At 34.3% G+C, this 20,586-nt stretch overlaps 1 protein-coding gene and 1 long non-coding RNA gene across 2 annotated transcripts; both read left to right on the top strand.

Moving 5' to 3' along the window:
- The first annotated feature begins 57 nt into the window (after positions 1–57).
- On the top strand, positions 58–2,569 carry LOC104118316 (uncharacterized). Its single transcript, XR_011412961.1, has 2 exons — positions 58–784; positions 1,098–2,569. It is a non-coding gene; the product is annotated as an uncharacterized lncRNA (long non-coding RNA).
- A 6,382-nt stretch (positions 2,570–8,951) lies between these two features.
- LOC104118315 (protein HIGH CHLOROPHYLL FLUORESCENCE PHENOTYPE 173, chloroplastic) lies at positions 8,952–20,312 on the top strand. Its single transcript, XM_009629537.4, has 13 exons — positions 8,952–9,742; positions 10,885–11,097; positions 12,185–12,389; positions 12,588–12,663; positions 12,786–12,921; positions 13,040–13,144; positions 17,149–17,229; positions 18,639–18,728; positions 18,807–18,872; positions 19,435–19,491; positions 19,567–19,644; positions 19,717–19,764; positions 19,962–20,312. Exons 1-13 carry the CDS (start codon positions 9,149–9,151, stop codon positions 20,031–20,033), a joined length of 1,821 nt encoding a protein of 606 aa, XP_009627832.1. The 5' UTR covers positions 8,952–9,148; the 3' UTR covers positions 20,034–20,312.
- The last annotated feature ends 274 nt before the right edge of the window (positions 20,313–20,586 follow it).

Below are 20,586 nucleotides of genomic sequence, written 5' to 3'. Positions count from 1 at the left end.
AGAAATAATATACATTAGTGTTTTGATCAATCAATTAGTTTAAATGGATAATTCATGCATTAATAAGTTAATTGTTAGTTTAAAATAGATTGGTGGGTTAATTGTGCAAAATAAGTCTAAGTAGAGTAATACATTAAAAGGGGCTATTTGAATAATACAAACGCAAGAAAGCAAAGAAGTCCATCTGCTCTTATTTCTACTTTTGGTCCAGGCGCTTGGATGGCCCGATTCTCTCAACAGTCCGTTAGCCCACTTCTATACCCGGTCCAGCCCTTTCAGCCACCAAAACGACACCGTTCCAGTCCCAATTAATCTCTGCCGTCCATCAGATCTCATCTGACGACAGAGACTGTCCTAAAATACCTCATTTCTAACCTAATACACTCTCCTTCCTCTCTATCATCAGCCGCCACCAATCACCCCACCTGAAATCGCTCAGTTGCCCGTGCCACCCTAAAACCGCCGTTGACCACCGTTGACCATCGCCGGAGTCAGCCAAACGACGTGAAACCACCATGTTTCTTCTCCTCTTTTTCTCCTCTACATCATCATAATAAGATCGTACTCCCATTTCGACCCCGCCATTACCCCATAGAAATACTTAATCCATTCGGCCCTGCTCCGATTACCTTGACCTTTAATACCGGCATACCTCTACACATATATCATTAGATAGATCTTAAAAAGATCTATTCAATGATATAAGTATTAGGGTATTTCAAAGTTCAAGTCCTGGCCAAATCTTGCTGAAACTACTTCTGGCATTTCACTTAGAGGTCAACAGGTAATTCTATTTCTTTTTCTCCTCAAATGAGTAGTTTTTTCTCTTTTCCAGTTTGTCAAAAGGCATATGCTCCTCTATTAGTTTGTTTTCTCATATGTTTAGCATATTTTAGATAGTTTAGGACTTAATAACAATTAATTCTGTGCTTTCATGATTATAGTTGTGTTTAATTGCATGTTTAAATTAGTTCATTAGTATTTTTAGGTTTATTTGATTTCCGGTTGGAATTTTTCTTTTTCTTCTGTAACTGTTACTTCAATTTGGGTTGGTATTTGTTTTGTTTGATTGGGGGCCTGTCTTGTTTGACATGCAGGCCCATTAGGTGTGAAAGTTCAGGAGACGAGTTTGGGTATGGGCCTGGTGGTCAGATGGCCCAAGTCTTTTGGTACCCGTGAGGTTAATAAAGAAGGTTGAGTTTAGGAATTAAACTTGAGAAATATTTTCTGTAACTGTTTTAGAAAGTTCTAGGAGATAGGAAAGGGTTAAACATCAATAAAGAAGATATAGAGGTTGGGGTTTGAAAGAGTAATAAACAGAATTTAGAAGGAGTAAAAAGAAAAGGAAATAACTAAAAATACAGCCTCTATTCTGTTACAAAATAGTACCCCCCCCCCCCCCCCAACCACCACACACACACACACACACTTTAGAGATTATCATTTATTCACTCTCACTCAGCTCACACAGAATTCATACATACTCATTCCTTCCTTCACACGCACCTTCTTAATTTGCAAAGGCTGAAAATAATTTTTCTGCATTCAAATTTGAATTCCAGATTTGAAAAGAAAAAAAAAACTCCAAAAAAATAACAAACAAAAACAATTCAGAAAAAGGCTGTAGTTGGTTCTGTGGTTTCAAAAATAATTTCCTCTGCATTTCTGGGTTTTGAAGACATTTCAGCTTGGAATTTCTGTTGTTTGTTGCTGTTCTTTGTCAATTAGTAGCTGAGCTTCAGTTTGTAGCTATGTTTAGCCTTTATTTGGCCATTTAAGATCTACTTGCTGCTTGCACCCAAGGGTGTGGCCTAGTGGTCAATGAAGTGGGTGAGAATCTTGAGGTCTCAGGTTCAAATCCCAGCTTCTTCCCATCTATCCAAGCCTTGGTGGATAGAGTTACCTGTTGCTGGTGTGAGGTGGGAGGTATGCCGTGGAATTAGTCGAGGTGCGCGCAAGCTGACCCGGACACCACGGTTATTAAAAAAAAAAGATCTACTTGCTTCTTTTAAGGTACTGATTTCCGCCACCTCCGATGTAACAGTTGTTTGAATTTTATATTACCATCAAGCTTGTAATCATAGGCTACTTATGTGTTCTGTAAATGTTCCTTGGGGTACTTAGTCATTTATGGGTTTGATAAATACTCTCTTCTATGTCTATTTGCCAGATTAGAACTAGATTGGAGTTTTAGTGTACAAAACTAGTATAAATATGAGCATAAATTGTTCATGCTATAATGATCATGAAGGCATTTTTAAATTATAATGGTTGACCAGTTAAAATAGAGCTAGAATTGAGATTTTCAGGTTGAATCGAAGCTGCAGAAATGTCCATTTCCAGCAGTAATGTATTTGTCAGTGTTAGATAGATCTGGAAATTTGAAGAAGAAATATGAAAAAGTTCGTTTGTATAATGATTTGATCTCAGTTATGTTGATATTTAGTCTATGGTTCAAAGACTATTTTTCTGTATAGTTTGTGTAAAATGAGTTTAAAACAGGTTTGTAATAACTCCGTTCATCAATGATTGTAACTAATCAGTAGGTCAATAAATGTTGTTCATATTATTTTCGTTTTGTGTTAATTGATTTATTCCTACTTTTGATCGTGTATATGATGTTGGATATGATGAAGCTCATGTAAATGAGCATATTCTGAATTAACCTCTTCCCTTTACCGTTTGGGCTTCACTTTAAGCTCAGATCTGAGAAAACGATTTTGTCTAAAGGTTTGTTGTGAGCCTGACTTTAAGCTGGCCCACTTCGGTGGCCTCCAGGCCCAAACCCCATAAGAGTTCCACCTGGAATTTGGTCAGGCCAATATGGCCAGGACTAATTTATTGTGTATTACTAACTCAATTTGAATTAGTAACTCCAACACGCTTGTCCTTCAATCAACCAAAATCGAGAGTATAAATTTGAATTAACAGTACGGGGATCGTCCTTCTTCCCTTTCAAAATAGATTATTGATTCAAGCTTATTCCATTTAATCTAAACAATCAAAATTACATCTCTTTCAAGTTCACAATGATTTTCATAATTATCGTCACAATATTCGTAGAATGCTTTAGGAGCGATTTATGCGTTCGCGCGACTTTGGCCAAGCAATTTTAAAATTAATTAAGTGTTATTAATTGTGTACACGATTTTGACACTCAAACAAAACGGATACACACACGTGATCTGTTTCAAAGATAATCCATAATAATTATAATAAATAAGAGTGGTAAAGGTTAAAACGCACGTAGGTTCTAAAATATGTAATAATCAATTAACAAGCCAAGTGTAGATTGTAAAGCGACCGTGCTAAAACAACGAAATCCGGGAGTGCCTGACATCGTATCTCGGGTTAACGGAATTTCTTACCCGGTCTTCTACGTTTCGCAGACTTTAAACAGTGTCAATTTTCCTTGAATTGAGATTCTAAAATAAATGGCGACTTGGGACGGCGTAAATAATTATTTCAAGTGACGACTCTAATTAAAATAAATTAATCTCATTTCAATAATGTCACTTAAATTGGAAAAACTCATTTCCCCGCAAAAAAAAGGTATGACATATGGTATACCGTATTCTATTGTCATTGACAAGGATACAATGTTCTTAAGTTCTTTTTGGCAAGAGCTTCTCACAATACAAGGAGTCCAACTACATACCTCATCAGCTTATCATCCATAAACTGATGGGCAGGCTGAGGTCCTGCATAGATGCCTAGAGACATATTTGAGATGCTTCTGTTCTGAGGAGGCTATTAACTGGCATTCTTATCTATATATGGCTGAGTATTGTTTTAATACTTCCTTCCATTCAGGCATAAGAACCATCCCATATGAGGCCCTTTATGGAAGACCACCTCCTCTGCACTTGCCTTATCTGCCAGGTGAATCAGCTTCAGCTAATGTAGATAACACTCTGATCAACAGAGAATTGAAACTACAACTGTTGCAACACCACTTACTGAGAACTCAGTTAAGGATGAAGAGCAGGCTGATTCTCATAGGAGTGATAGAAACTTTGAAGTAGGTGATTGAGTTTACTTCAAGAATCAACTTTATAGGAAGGTGAGCCTTACTGTTCAACCATTTCATAAATTGGCTTCTAAATACTATGGACCATTTCAGATTATCAAGAAGGTGGGAGTTGTGGATACTATTTCCTCCATCAATAATAATACACCCCACAATACATGTGTCCTTACTAAAAAAAATACTATGAATTGCCCAAACAATTCACTTGTCCTCCCACTACTGATATTGCCAGCCCACATTGTCCCAATGCAGAGTCTACTGTAGAAAGGCAAATGGGGAAAAAAGGAAACAAAGTTGTGGCTCAAGTCCTAGTTAAGTGGACAGGGTTACCTACAAATTATGCTGCATGGGAATTTCTTAATGCACTAAAGATCAAGTTCCCTCACTTTGATCCTTGTGGTCAAGAATCTTTTGTAAGGGGAGTATTGATATGCAAAATTCTGCATGATCGCAACCAGCTCAAGTTGGAAGCTCCAGCTCAGCTAATGCAGTTAGTTAGTTAAGTCCAAGTTAGCTGAGAGTTAGTTAGGAAGTTAGTTAAGGGTAGTTAGTTAGTTGGGAATAAGAATCTTCCGGAAGGAGTCATGTATTCATTCATAAAAGAATTATAATGTATCATTTTATAATCATCAATGAAATATAGCTACAATTTCTCTCTCAATCCTCTCTTTCTCTCAATTACAATTTCTTCACTTCATAAGCTGTGATATTCGAGTTTCTCCGCAAAACTCCTAACTTAGTTGCTCAATTCTCGAATTCCCTGTTGGATTCTCGCAATTGAGATATCAAATTACTTCTAAAAATTTGAATTTGGAGTTGAAGTTATCAAACACTGATCTTGTAAAGAAGACGAGTTGAGTAGCACTGATGACGGTAATATTTAAGTTATTAGCTAGCGTGTGAAATCCTTTAATCCCTAATTGTATGCAATTTGTGAAGAAACTAAGTTACTTTTTAAAAACTATAAAATTATGATAAAACGGGTCATATGCTTCTTATTATTGTATGTCCTTGAAAAAATTTCATTTTTCTTGCAGAAATTTTGGTAGACTAGTCAACTTCATTTGGCATTTTATGCTTCGTTCATTGTCCGATTAGGCAGACAATAAGAGCTATCTATTTTTCTACTTTAATACCATGTGAAGTTTATAATTCATCCAAAATCTTATAAAAGTGAACTAAGTTTTGAAGAAGAAAGAGAGAATGTCGGGAGAGAAAGTGATTTCTATTTCCAATCAATGAAAAAATATGCATTGGAGGTTTTTGGTACCCTTTATATATACAATGTAAAAATATAAAAACGACCTAAGAAATACAGGTAGTCTCGACTCATTTATCTGTACAAAAACTAAAGTAAATGCAATCGGTCTACTACAACTGCACTTGGGTTTCTATAACTGCTAACCCAAACGTCACAAGTCATGTAACTCAAGACAATCTACGACTGACCACGCACAGCGAGCTAGATTAATAATACACTGGCGTCAAATTCATTTGAGCTCAAAAGAGTTGACGTATTGTTGGAATATGAGTCCTGATTAAATAAGAGGATCAGAAAGAGAATTATCAAGAAGAGTTGAGTGTTTAAGGAGAACAAACAATTCAAGTCGGCCAACTCAAACTCTAGGATCTTTAGTAAGTTAAGAGAAAGCTCAAGGGTGAGCATACACATCAACCTTCTTGAATCGACACACAAGGAAGGTAAATACTTATCATAATTAGTGTTTACCTCAAATTAAATCAACTTACCATGGTGAAAATCTTAGTTAATCGATATAAGTTTATAGGCAAACGCATCCCATGCATCATGTATCATGCATCTATTTGTTTGATATAAACAACAAGTGCAAATAAGTATTTATTAGGAAGGACGCCAACACAATCACCCTATAACCCATAATTTCACAAACATTTGCTAAGGGCATAATTTTGTGCCCAAATATCTGGTAAAATCTTACCAATGTCAATCTAAAACCTGTCAATATTAAAATAATGAGTACCTAAATACAGTTTATTTACGGAGGAGGTTAATATATGCGAAAAACTATTATAGTAAACCGACCATTCCGAGGAAAACTTCTAGTGCATTGAACAAGTATAAGCGACTCAAAACGAAAGGGACTAATGAAGAGCAAGACACCTTTTACACATCATAACACAAAATGTCGGAGACAAATTTACAAACAAGATAAAGGGACTATTTTCAAAAATGGCTATGGGGTGTAAGAGTATATTTTTAACTTTTTTTAAAAAATAAAATTAAAATTCAAACTCGTTTGCACGAAAAAATTTGAGGTATCTGCTGGAATATGAACTTGCATGACTATTGATTGGATAAAGGAATATACAAAGGAAAGCTATAGCTTCTTAATTATGCCCATTTATATGCACTGCATGCCCTAAAACACGAAATATAATTATCAAATATTGTAATTTCCTTTACTGTTTACTATTACTCCTCTGGGCCTCTGATTAAGAGTTGTTTGGATTGACTTATTTTAAGTGTTTATTGGTTTTCAAGCACTTTTTTAGTTTTTGCGATTTTTGACAATGATAAAAAAATGCTTAAAAGCACTTACTTTTAGACATGAAAAATATAAAAATAAGCCAAAAGTCAAAAGTTAGGTATAACCAAATTATGACTTTTACCTTATAAGCTATTTTTTAAAAGTGAATCCAAACACTCGCTATATCTTCGTAAGTGTCATGCTAGAGACCGAACTCTCATTATTTCACATTATCCAATTCCTGACGTGGAACCAAAGAACTCTCTGGTGCCAACAAGGAATATTAGTTGTAGGATATCAGTCCACTAAAGATAATATTTGGCCTTATCTAACATTATCCAAATCCTAAGGAGGGAAACCAAAGAACTCTTTGGTGTTAACAAGGGCTATTGTCTACTAATGTTTTGACTACATACTACTATTTCCTAATTCATTTATATAAACTTTTTTCCGAAAAGAATTGAAACATTATTATTTGGAAAACTATTATCATTAAACCTGAAAAGGTTCTTCAAAAAGATTTTTCCAAAATGTATTTTCTCTCAAAAATGTTTTTTTTCTAAAAACCTTTTCATGAAATACTTAAATAATATATACTTACTACTTAGGTACTTAGTCGAGGTTTCGTCCTAGGTGAGGTCAATGGCGGAACCTGAATTTTAATTAAGGGGATTTAAATATGAAAAATTAAAGATACGAAGAAATCAATAAGATTCAACATATAATCTACGGAAAAGGTCCAAATATGCCCTTGTACTATACGAAATTGAGCACATTTGTCCTTCGTTAATACTTTAGCTCAAATATGCCCTTACCGTCACATAGTTGGTCCATACATGCCTTTAGAGTTACACAATTGCCCCATATATGCCATTTTCGAAACGGAATCCACCTAAACTAATTAGCTATTTCGTTTAAAGTGTATTACAAACACTATTTACTTTTTATTAGTACTTTTTTCTTTACCTTTCTATTTTTTTCTCTTTCCCCCCCTCCCCCCCCCCTTTTCTTTCTCCCTTATCCGATTTCCTCCATTACTGATGTATTCTCCATTTTCGTCACCAATTTCACTTGACAAAACTCACGAATTCCAATTACTAAGAAAATTCTCCTATAAGAATATTTTTATAGATCATATGTTTGTCAATTTTTTAATTTTTACTGAACATATATTTAGTTCTAAAAAATTTAACAAAGTAAGATTGAAATAATATTTATGTAACAAAAAACTCAAAAAATCCAACAAAACCGATCAATCTAAACCGATATAATTGATTTGGTTTGGTATTGATAAAAACCGAACCAACCCGTTCAATGTATACCCCTAATTTACATAGTTAATAAAAAAATAGAAAATATCCAGCTGAAAAAAGATGAAAAAGACTAACAACTCAAATTTATAATACTACAACTTGAACTCTAGGCTTTTAATCATTAAATTATCTTTCTGGAAATAATTTAAATATTTTGGTCTTTTGAGTATTGTTAAAGGTTGAGATATTTTTATTATTTTAAAGTTTAAACCATAATTTTTGGAATAATTTAATTTCGTTTATTTAGAGGGCCAGTGAAATTGAAACTTGATTACCTCATGGGAGAATTTTCTTATTAATTGGAATTTATAAGTTTTGTCAAGTGAAATTGGTGACGAAAATGGAGAAGACATCATTAATGGAGGAAACGGATAATGGAGAAAGAAAAAGGAAAAAAAAAGAGAAGAAAAGAAAAAAGAAGAAAGAAAAGAGAAAGGTAAAGAAAAAAATTACTAATAAAAAGAAAATAGTGTTTGTAATACACTTTAATACAATTAACGAAAGAACTAATTAGCTTTGGTGAGTTCCGTTTCGAAAAGGGCATATATGGACCAACTGTGTAACTCTAAGGGCATATATGGACCAACTATGTGACGGTAAGAGCATATTTGAGCTAAACTATTAACGAGTGACAAATATGCTCAATTTCATATAATACAAAGGCATATTTGGACCTTTGCCCTATAATCTATATACATGAAAATTTTGACCTGGCTACCGTATATGTCACTTACTCTTCTGATGATGTACGAAGAAGTCAATAAAATTCAACATATAATCTACATATATGAAAAAATTAGCCTACCTAGAGTAAATGTTTTAGGCGAATTATATGTCATTTCTATTAGAAAAATTTTCTTATAATTGCAAATTTTTTAAATACATGGAATAAGTTTTCTTTCATTTTAAAAAAAAATATAAAACTTTTCTCCAATGCGTTGATTGAATTCTCTCCTTTTTAAAAAAGGGGAAAAACACCAACTTTGCCAAAATAAGAATCTAAGGAAACGAGTATCTCTACGTGGCACACCCTGTTTCTACATTTTCTTCACTGCCCATAGGATAAAACACACTAGTTTTCGTGGCGGGTCGATCACAATATCACTGCTTTATTCACTTTGCCAGTTGCCTCCATTTATGTGGTGGGAATTTTCGTCTGTCACTATCACTGCTGACTTGGTTGATCTGATTAATTTCAATAACAAAATTCTCCTCCGAAATTCTCAATTTCATCACTTGCTCTGCAAAAAAACAATTGCTAGAGAGCAACAATTTTTGAGCACCAAAATCTTTTTCAGATGAGTGCTACTACTGCAACATTCACTCCAGTAGCATTTAGCAACAACAACAATCCTTACAATCCAATATGGAGAAAAGTACCCAATTCACTACCAAATCCAATATGGACAACTTCCACTACTACAAACTGCAAGCTCTCCAACAGTTCCTTTATTTCACGAGCAACTTCTTCATCGTCAAGCCCTGAAACTGAAAACGAAAAGAAAAACAAGAAGAAGAAAAAAAAAGTAGTAATTGAAAACGAAGAGCTAAAGCAAGAACCAGAGCCGGAACCAGAACAAGAGCAACAACAAGAGTTACAGTCATCTTCAGTTTCAGTTATAAAGAGATTGGATGATGTGAACCCAGTAGGATTAGGGAGACGTTCGCGTCAAATGTTCGATGAAGTGTGGCGTAAGTTTTCGGGATTAGGGCAGATTTCGAGAACAATCCGTTCTGATGATGAGAGTACTCTGCTTATTAGGGAAGGTGGGCCCATGTGTGAATTTGCAATTCCTGGTGCTCAGAATACTACTGTCCTTGTTGTTGGTGCGACTAGCCGTGTTGGTAGAATTGTTGTGCGCAAACTCATGCTAAGGGGTTACACTGTCAAGGTCCATTTCTCGATTACATCCTCCAATTTACCTTTTGTCCTATTGCTCTCTCTCTCTCTATATATATATATATTTCTTTTTTGTAAAGAATTTTTACACTGTAGCATATTTAGCAGGTAAATTGCTCTATTTCTAGTTTCGTAATGTCGCTTTTTCTGGATAGTTACATGTAGTTAGTTATCTGTTAGGTTCTTTCATTCTATCAGTGTATAGAAGGTAAGTTCGTTTAGTAATTGCATATAGTTTCTACTAAGGCGAAACTGGGATTTGAACAATGTAGGTTCGAGTTCAGGATTCTACTACAGCCCATCTGATTTACTAGGTTCAAAATCTATTGTTTGTACTTATTCGGTGGATTTTTTAACATATATACAGGGTTAGGGATGGAGCCAGAGTGTGGGATACGAGTTCGGCCGAAACCACTAGCATTTGTTCAAACCATATATTTGTCTTAAGAATTTCATTGATTATGTACACATTATTAATTTAGAACTCAGTAACTTAAAAGGATTACAATCTGAAACCCATAAGGTTCAAATCCTGGCTCCGTCTCTGTACAGGGTCTAAGCAAAGGCTACTGGGTTCGGATGAACCCATTAGCATACTCTACATCCGCCTCTGAGTTTCTCTTTCCAACTATTGTCATTTACGTATGGCTAGAGGCTGATTTAGCATATAATTAGCAGGTTGCAAGTGCACCAATATCGCTGAGTTGGACTATGTATGTGCATATAGAAAGTCTAATTAAAATGTTTTAGATATGTATAGGTGATGCTAGCGAGTTGGAATTAAGGTTAGTGACGTTAGTTGTTATTCAGACACTTACTTTTGACTGGTGTTTGACAGGAGTTTATTGAATTTTATTGGTTTTATGACAGTGTAGGTATAAGTGTGAAATTTAGAGAATAGAGTAGTGGAAAGGATATAGAGGATTCTTATAGCTGACCTGAACTAGTTTGGAATTGACGCGTAATTTTAGACGTATATATTTTAGGAATTCACGGCCTTTAAATCCTAAATCCACCTTCGAATGGTGCTCCTCCATTTATCTATATAATTTCCTTTTTCCTGTTGAATAACTTTACTTGATATCCGGCTAAGATAGAAGTCATCACTTACATTTGTTTTACATTCCCGAGCAGGCTTTAGTAAGGAAAGCTGATCCGGATGTGGTTGACATGTTACCAAGATCCGTGGAGTTGGTGACAGGGGACGTTGGTGATCCTTCTAGTCTAAAAGATGCAGTGCAAGGCTGCAGCAAAATCATCTATTGTGCCACTGCTCGTTCTTCAATCACGGGTGATCTCATCAGAGTTGATCATCAAGGGGTTTACAATCTAACCAAAGCTTTGCAGGTATTAGTTTCCGTCCACTATCTTGTTTGGTCCATTTTGGCGAGGTTATACTAATTACTTTTCCATGTTGTCCTCATAGAGCACATTCTATCTCCCAATAGTTGAGTTGATGTCTGACAGTAGTTTGAATGGCAACATTTTCCTTTCAAAATGCTGCATAAGATGCTTGTCGTAATACTGCTAGCGCTAGTCAATCAGAGTCAATTAACATATCTTCTTGTCATTAAACGATGTGAATTTTTGTTGTATATCCATATGTATCTCGATTCGATGGAAATGTAGACATCCACCCCATAAGATAATCGTCCTTCAATTGACACCATTTAGACGAGATACTTGTACTGGAATATCAGAGTGATATCAGATAAGGACAAGTTTTCATATAGTAAATTGACACATCTTAACAAAGGTATTTTTATCTAGTAATATCGATATCCATATTTAACTAGTCAAATCTGATGAAGAACTTGCGGCTGAATTCTGTATAACAGATTTACTTTCAGGAAAAAGAACTAAGTTTGTGCTAGGAATGTAGTCAAATTATAGATTGTCCATTTCCCCTTAATATTTTGATGATTTGCTTTTCTTCGTTAAAGGTCAGAATTATCTTTTCTTAGTTAACTGGGCCATTGGTGTACTTTTTCTTTAACTAATAAGTTGAACTGCTTCCTCAGAAATGCTTTAAATTCCTGCAATGATATTTAGCATACACAACTGAGATCCAATTACAATCTTGGGCAACAATTTTTTTTTTTAGTGTATAGGCAGCTTTAAGAATATTGTTGATGTATAAGAGGGCCAGCTTTAAGATAAAGCTGGACAAGAGTACATCCAAAAACCACTTTACAGTGACTTTCTCTTCTCATTGCACAAATGAGATATTCATAAAGCGTCCGGTAACATTTGGAAGTATATCCCAGCAGTAGTTTGGTGGGTCACATGGAGAGAAAGAAATGCTAGACTTTTGAAAACAAAAAGGAAAATGTAGTTAATCCCGGGCAACTATTATTTGTGCATTTTCAAATACTTCCCTTGTTGAAATGATCAGTCTGTAATCTGTATATGCATTCTGTTTCAAAAATTGTAGGACTACAATAATAAACTAGCACAGCAACGCGCCGGGAAGAGTAGCAAAAGCAAGCTTTTAATTGCAAAATTCAAGTCTGAAGATTCATTGAACGGGTGGGAAGTCCGTCAAGGGACATATTTCCAGGATGTGGTTGCTTCTAAGTATGATGGAGGAATGGATGCCACGTTTGAGTTTACTGAAAGCGGAGAGACTATTTTTTCAGGTAACCAGGAAAGATGATCTCAGGTCTTGAAAACATGTATACTTTGTTTTGTGAACACATTTGGGGGCTTGTAGTCCCATTTATTGCAATGTGGTGCTAAGTAAGACGAGTTTGAGTATGTTTGTGAAATATTGAATTTCAGTGATGCAAACTTTTGATCCCTGTTTTCTAAGTTTTCTTTCTCTTTGCTCATCCAAGGATATGTTTTCACAAGAGGAGGCTATGTTGAATTGTCAAGAAAACTGTCACTTCCTTTAGGTTATACTCTTGACAGGTATTTACTATCAATGTCAATTTTTCTTTTTCTTTTTTACTCCTTCACGATGCTATTTTTCCCAGTTGTTGATTTATGCTTACTGCATATACTTGTGTCAATATTGATATTTTGATTCTTAGGTACGAGGGTCTAGTATTCTCTGTTGGTGGGAATGGGAGATCTTATGTTGTAATTCTTGAAGCTGGTCCTTCAGCAGATACAACCCAAAGCAAACTGTATTTTGCCAGAATTAGCACAAAAGCAGGATTTTGCAGGGTGAGCTCGGATTTACGGAGTGGAGGAAAATTATTAATTGAGTAATGCCTCCAGTATGAATTCTATTAATACTTTAGTTTTTATTCTAATGTTTTTGCATATGCACATGTTTTCACAGGTGAGAGTTCCATTTTCCTCGTTTCGGCCGGTGAGTCCAGACGATCCACCACTGGATCCATTCCTTGTTCATACCTTGACCATACGCTTTGAGCCTAGAAGACAGGTCTGCCCTCAACCTGAAGCATTCCCTTTATCATTGTTGCCATTTTCATTTCTTCGTAAGTTTTAACTGTTTCTTTTATGTTATATTAGGGTTACCATATTTCTGGAATGCCACATGTTCTTTTTGTATATGAATCAAATTGCATATACACTCGAGCCCACTCCACATTATTTAAGTATAGAGCAGGAGCAAAATCTTGAAATAAAAAAATAGATCAATAGACCAGGCTTGATGAATATATATGGATAATTGAGGAGTCATTTCAATAATTCTTATTTGCTTATGTAGGGAAACAAATTATATTTATTGCTAAAGCACTTTAATCTTTTTTCTTTCTTGAAGTATTTGACCAATTTTGTTAAGGAAAAAGAGCTATTTTCACTAGAAGATCCAATCCTGATAACAAAATTCATTGTCCTACCTGCAAAAGCCTGCTCTAGGATAGATACCTTAAGCATACTCTGACATAAATCCTTGTAACATCTCAAAGTAGAATTCACACTACCCTCCCCAGATCCCACTTGGGATTTTACTGGGTTGTTGTTGTTATTATTTCAAAGTAGAATTCAACTGTTTTCCGGTGCTTGTTGCTGATACTTGGTATCTGTGAGAAAATAATACACGTAAAATTATATTTTATTGATCTCTTTAACTATAATACAAGGATCCCTAGTTATAACAATACACAATGCATACACTAATCCTATTCCATGTGGGACCATACTTATTTATACAACTACTAACTACCTAACACTCACCCTCAAGCCGGTGCATATTAATCATACTAGTATCTATAAACGTTCGTTGCACGTTAATAATGGCACATGATGGTTTAAATATTTATTTATATAAAGGAACAATAAAATTTAATTAATGAGAGAAATTTTATATATAATAATACAACAATCATCTAAATGCGAAAAATATTGTTGCATTAGCATAATACATGACTTCAAAATGAAAGGACATCAGAATTACACAAATGATCAATTTTAGTCATGTTAAGTAGATAATTATGTATTATAGTTTAAAGGTATCTAATGTGGTGGTATCTTACCGAACACTTCTTTATAAACGATGTTTTTTTGTATATGTTTCCTTCTAATGCTTTGATTGCTCTGCCATAATCAGAACTCTTGTTGTCAATATTGATATCTCTCTTGAAAGTGCAACATATAGTTATTCGTGTAAGAAAACATATTGTTGTAAATATAGTCCAATATTTAGGATGTTTGTCCTTGTGCTTTATTTATTATAACTACAAAACATAAACATACTGAAAATTCTTTTCACACAAATTTAAAAGGATATTCTTTAGTTTCGGAAGACGAAAGTTGAATTCGGGGATAAACACATACTTAGAAGCACATTAACCAGTATCATAAGTTCTGCATGTATGCCGTTATTGTCAAAATTTCTATATACCAGATGTGTACTATTACATAAGCTATTAAGCGGATCTAAGTTTTTAGTAGCATGACGACATATTTTTCTTCAATATCAACCTATATGCAATGGAAGATTAATTTTAACTTAGTCTGTTATATATATGGTGACACTAACATACGTAAGAAATAATGAACTTGACAACAAACATGTACGGTAGAAGGCCGTTTGATATTAAAGTATTTAAGTATTCTTCATGGTAGTAATTGTTGGTATCATTTTCTGTTAAGTCAAAACTGAAAAATATTTTGTTTTTACCATAAAATTTAGCAATCAATCTTTTATTTAGTTGATCAACATATTCATTTCTGTTAGCTAAGATAGCTCTTTAATTTCTATCATATAATTTGCACAAATTATGTTTTAATCTAATGATGAAAATATTTTCCTTATTAAACATACTACTATTACCATTAGGATTGATAACCAAGTGTTCTAGAAGAACCAAATCATCTTTTATTGGATGCTCTTCTTCGTTTCCGACACGAAGCAAAAAGTCACTAAATGTTGGATCTGTTCTTACTTTAATATTTCTCGTCATTTGAATATTTTTCATTTGAGTCCATAAATATAATTTTGGCAAGCTAGCTTTACAGTTTCTGCTTTCGTCAATTTTGGTACTACTGATCGTACTTGACAGAATTCACCTCCCAAACTATTACTTTTCCACCAAACAATTCATTGATATCCAATATATCTCTAAAACTCTGGGCGATTGTTTCGATCGTTTGACGCTTAGCCAAAAGCGCTTCATACCATATTATCACTTTTGCTTTTCTTATAAATTTAGCACTAATGCTCTGCTTTGATATATTTGTGGTAGTTATTTCAGTTATTTGAAAAGGTATATCAAATCTAAAATGAGTTGTACGACCTCATAATAAAATCATTGCTGGTACATCACTTGTTCTTATTGCTAACAATATCATGCCTCTTGATTTGACATTTTCAAGTAATGCATGACATAAGAATATTATTTCGATTCCGCCGGAGGTATCTACAAAGTATAATTTCGCTATACCAGAGTCGACTTTTTATAATATAGTCTTGAAAGCTTATTATTGTTCAGGATTTAGCTTTGATTGTGCTTCCTCAAACACTTGTATGGCCTTCTTAATATTATACTAATCTTTTTTACTTTGTGATCTATTTTTTTAAATCTCTAACACTCTTTTTGTGGAATAAATTTATGTACCCTAAGATATATTTTTTTAACTTGAAAAATAATTTTACTCATATGATGAATTTAAACAACAATTTAATTGGAACCTCTTGCTAAATAATTAATTGAAAGATTTGATTATTTGGTTTTAGCATAAAAAATAATTTATTTTCTGTTGATTCAGATTCTTAATATTAGTTCATCTCATGTTTGAATATTTAACCGTAATTATAATTTTATCGACCATAAATTTTATTTTCAAAGAGTAAAAAGATCGTTCTGACATACCACTTTTAGATCTTTGTGTTTACAAAATCATTAGTGGTATTGACTCTTACCAACCTTTTTCTTTCTCTTTGTCACACATTTATATTCTTAAAAATTTTCTTAGTTGTTCTTTAATACTTGGGTATATTTTTCTATATTACACAAAAAATTAATAATAAAAAAATATTATTTGAGTAGGAAAGCATTTCAAATATAATATAATAATATATTATCGTGGGGATTTTCTCCCAATTTCAATGCTTTATGCAGTCCGTTTAACATTACTTTTATTTTTTCTTGGTATTGAATATTATAGAGTTGTAATGTATTACCAATATGGAGGATTCTTATGAAATTGATTTTATTAACCCTTCCTAGATATTTTTAATAAGAATTCAATAGACATATTGTATTAACTTTAAAATCTTAAATATTAAAAAAATTAACATAGTAGTTATTGTAGTCCAAAAAATAAGTTATTACAGTTATATCATTTCCCTATGAGTTCTTCTGTTTAATGTTTTAGGGCTATTTTGGTCTATCAATATTGTATTCGTGTTTTATAATAATATATAGGCTCTCCTGTTTCTAAATGGATTTGGACAATACAATACGTTTTCAAATTAAATTAGTAATAAGAATTTTTTAAGAAGTATATGCTAAAAGTAATAAGATTACATGGCTAAAAATATGTCCATATCCCGAAAGTAATTATACTAATAGGAAATCTAACGTGTTCCTAAAGGTATTAGGTTTACATGCTAACATGTGGATTGTGGTATTATATATCTATGCCCGAAAATAATTATACTAATAAGATTCCTAAAGGTAATTATGTAGGATTCCTAACGTGTAATATTATGTCCTAAAACTAATAGGATTAGAAAGCTAATGTCTAGAATTCCGGTTATATCCTTTTATTGTGATTTATTATGCTTAATATTAAAAGGTTATTTTTGTAAACCTCATGCTTTTATAATAATATAGATGTACCGAGCTTGTTACATATGTAACTAATATGAGCACTGGTGAGGGACTTGGTGAAAATATCGGCAAGCTGATCACTCTGTGTTTTATCGGCATTCTGCTATCTCTGATCACTATCTAACCGTGTTGTCATTTGCTACAGAGGCCAATTGATGGACCTAGTGGGGTGAACCAAGATTTGAGAAGCTTTCAGCTAATTATGGAATATATTAAAGCTTTGCCTGTAAGTTCAGTTGTCTGTTTGTGCAACAGCATAATGTGATACTTCCGTTTCTTCCTGTTTTTGCTTATGATCTGCATATAACAGTCATAATCTATGAGCTGAAAGGAATTTGACTGGTAACTGTTTTAGTATCTTCAAGATAATTTACAGTCTAGAGAGTTCCTGATAAAAGTACTCCATTCTACTTTCAGCTTTATTTTCTATATTTACCTCAGTTGGCCGCAAAAGTTTGGAGTTCCGTCAATTTGGTTCAACCTGTGAAATGTCCTAGTTCTTGGATAAACTTAAAATGCATGTAATTAACATGCTAAAATTATTGATTCCCAAGAGTTAATTTGAGTCCCACTCTCAAATTGATGGTCATTGGTGATTAGTGCATTCAATCAACCCATTATTATCTGCTAGCCGCCATGTCCTGACCAATACTGAAGCCAGGGACCACTCAGTATTCCTTCTTCGAGCTGCTCATTTCCCCATTTATGTGATAGATGACAACTTTAATCTCCATCTAGCTCTATGTTCATTACTGTGGCAGGTCTTTGTCAATGTAAAAGAGAATACTTGTTCTCTTTTTTCGAGAAGTGACGTGTTTTTGGCGTAGTATTCTATGATTCTACTGCTCACTCAAAACATTTTTATGTATGCTTAAATAGAAACCAAAGTAACAAGTACACCATTGTGGTAAAACTCTAGGATCTTGGTGCCACAAGTTTGCCATTTTAGCAAGCCTTGATTGGAGGTTATGCTTACATAGATTCATATCAATTGCCCTTGCATGCATATTGGAACAGGAATAACCAGTAGTGGTGGAGCACTCTCTCTCTCTCTCTCTCTCTCTCTCTCACACACACACACACACACACACACTCACAGAGAGCTTTTTTTTTGTAGGGAAGGGGTGTGGATATTACTTTCACAGAAGTGGTCTGCTTGTTATTATTTCATCCTTCTTCAACCAATTCTTTTATAGCTCCTACCTGGCATTTTCTGACCAGTCTTTACGTTTCTTGTGTGGTTGTCTGCTCAAAAGATACTGGGAAGGAATTTTAAGACATAGCTCTGGATTCAGTATAATACTTTTAAGTTCTAAATCGTAAAGATGCGCAAGTTGGCCCAGATACTACCATTATCCTCACCAACAGAAAAGTTCTAAACCTTGTGACATTTGTGTGTTGAAGCACTGACTGCAGATTTTAGGTGACTTAGTAGTTGGTGGGATACAACTTATAGATCTCTTCGCTGTTTGGATATAAGTAAAAGGTTTATAAATAGTCGTGTTTTCGGATTGTGCTATTGCTTTTCTTTTTCATCAGTTATTTAAAATGCTGATTTGGTTGAAGAATCATTTGTTTGATACAAGAAATATGTTGGACTATCTACTTATTACCAAAGGGATTGTAAATTTGCAGACTGGGCAAGAAACTGACTTTGTCTTAGTATCATGTACGGGGTCGGGAATAGAGCCTACAAGACGGGAGCAAGTTTTGCGAGCCAAGAGGGTGAGCTCTTCTTCAAAATCTTCCTTCATTAGTTTTCTTGGATTAAAACTGATTCCCTGGTTTTTTGAAATTTTCTAGGCCGGTGAAGATTCATTAAGGAGGTCTGGCCTTGGATACACAATAATTCGCCCAGGTCCCCTGATGGTAAATATGTTTTCCTATTGTTCATGTATTGGTATTCACTTTGAACTGGAAATAGCGAGTCAATGATTGGCTTCTGGTTAACTTTAGGATTGACCTTGAGCAATAAGGCGAATTTGTATCAGCTTTTGCTTTGCTCAGAATTAGGTACCCCATTTAGGCCATTTAATCTTACATCACATATGGTTTGTCGATAGGTTGTATCAAGGCTTTGAGTGGGAGAGCAAGAAGTGTTCTTTCTCCTTATTTGTCAGAACAAGTGTTAACCTGTTGCTTAAGAACAATGCTCTAAAGTTCATTGAAAGATAAATCAAATGCAAAGAGTTAGAGTAGGATGGAATTAGTTATCAGTGTGGTGGTAAAGATGTATTTCTATGGGAAGTTCTGCTTAGCGGCTTCCAAATAATGTGGTATTCCACTAATCAAATGCTAAAGGAAGCAGGGGCTCGATTTAGCAGTTGTACCACAAATTATTTCAAATTCTATTGAAAGTAATGAGAGACCTACCACCCAAAATATTATATTATAGCAAAATGTGAAGATTTTTAACGATTGGTTCCTGCAGGAAGAACCAGGTGGTCAACGCGCGCTCATATTCGATCAAGGAAATCGTATATCCCAGGTAAGAGTCATACTGTACTCATGAGAGTATTACTGCACTTACAATTGAGCTTACATTTCGTAAGGGTAAATGCAGGGAATCAGTTGTGCTGATGTGGCTGACATATGTGTGAAGGCATTGCATGATTCGACAGCCAGAAACAAGAGCTTTGATGTGAGGAACACTCTATTTGTTTCGATAGCACAGTTTGAAAAAGTGGCTATTTACCTTTTTTCCCTTGTCTAGGTATGTTATGAATACGTAGCTGAACCCGGGAAGGAGCTGTACGAGTTGGTAAGGCCTTTAATTAGCAGATTTTATCAATTGAAAAATCTCGACGACATACCTAGTGTAGTCCCACAAGTGGGGTTTGGTTCAATTGAAAAATCTAAGGCAAAATATCGTACAGCATTTACTTCACTTTCTGGATGAATTTGTCCTTCTACCAATAATATCTTGTTTCTCATTTTAGTTTCTTATATACATTGCAGGTTGCACATTTACCTGACAAAGCAAACAACTATTTAACACCAGCACTCTCAGTACTGGAGAAAAACACATGATCCTGCTCGAAGTTTGTTCAAGTTACAATCTTCATTCAATCTCTAACAGAAGGTATTGCTGCGAGACTTACCAAGATCTTTTTGACTATGAGGAATATTTTCTGTCTGTATCAGTTCTCAAATATATGTGTACATATATATTTATGTATATGGCAATAGTATTTTTTTTCATTTACCGATGGCCGTGTATAGATTAAAAGCAAGCACTGCCATAAGTTATTTTGTTTACTGGAGAACACTCGTTACAAAGTGAATAGCAGTCCAACATATTCATCTTTCTCTTTTATTGTTCTTGGAAAATGGAATGAGAAAAAAATTTATAACTCCAATGTCTTCAGCTGACTTCTCTACTAAGGGGAAACAAAAAAAAACCCAGAGAAACCAGGGATGACACTCCATGTATTCATATAAGGATAGCCAATCTAGGCTTAGGTTGGAGCACGCTGCAAAAAAACTTACATGCACTTTAATAATATGTATTCTCACTTTAATATTTGACTCTTATGGTTAAATCGCTACCTCTCTACCCCAGGGTAGGGGTAAAGTCTGTGTA

This window comes from Nicotiana tomentosiformis, chromosome 12 (assembly GCF_000390325.3).
Source record: "Nicotiana tomentosiformis chromosome 12, ASM39032v3, whole genome shotgun sequence".
In the NCBI taxonomy this organism is placed as follows: Eukaryota; Viridiplantae; Streptophyta; class Magnoliopsida; order Solanales; family Solanaceae; genus Nicotiana; species Nicotiana tomentosiformis.
This window is presented reverse-complemented; position numbering and strand designations above follow the sequence as displayed.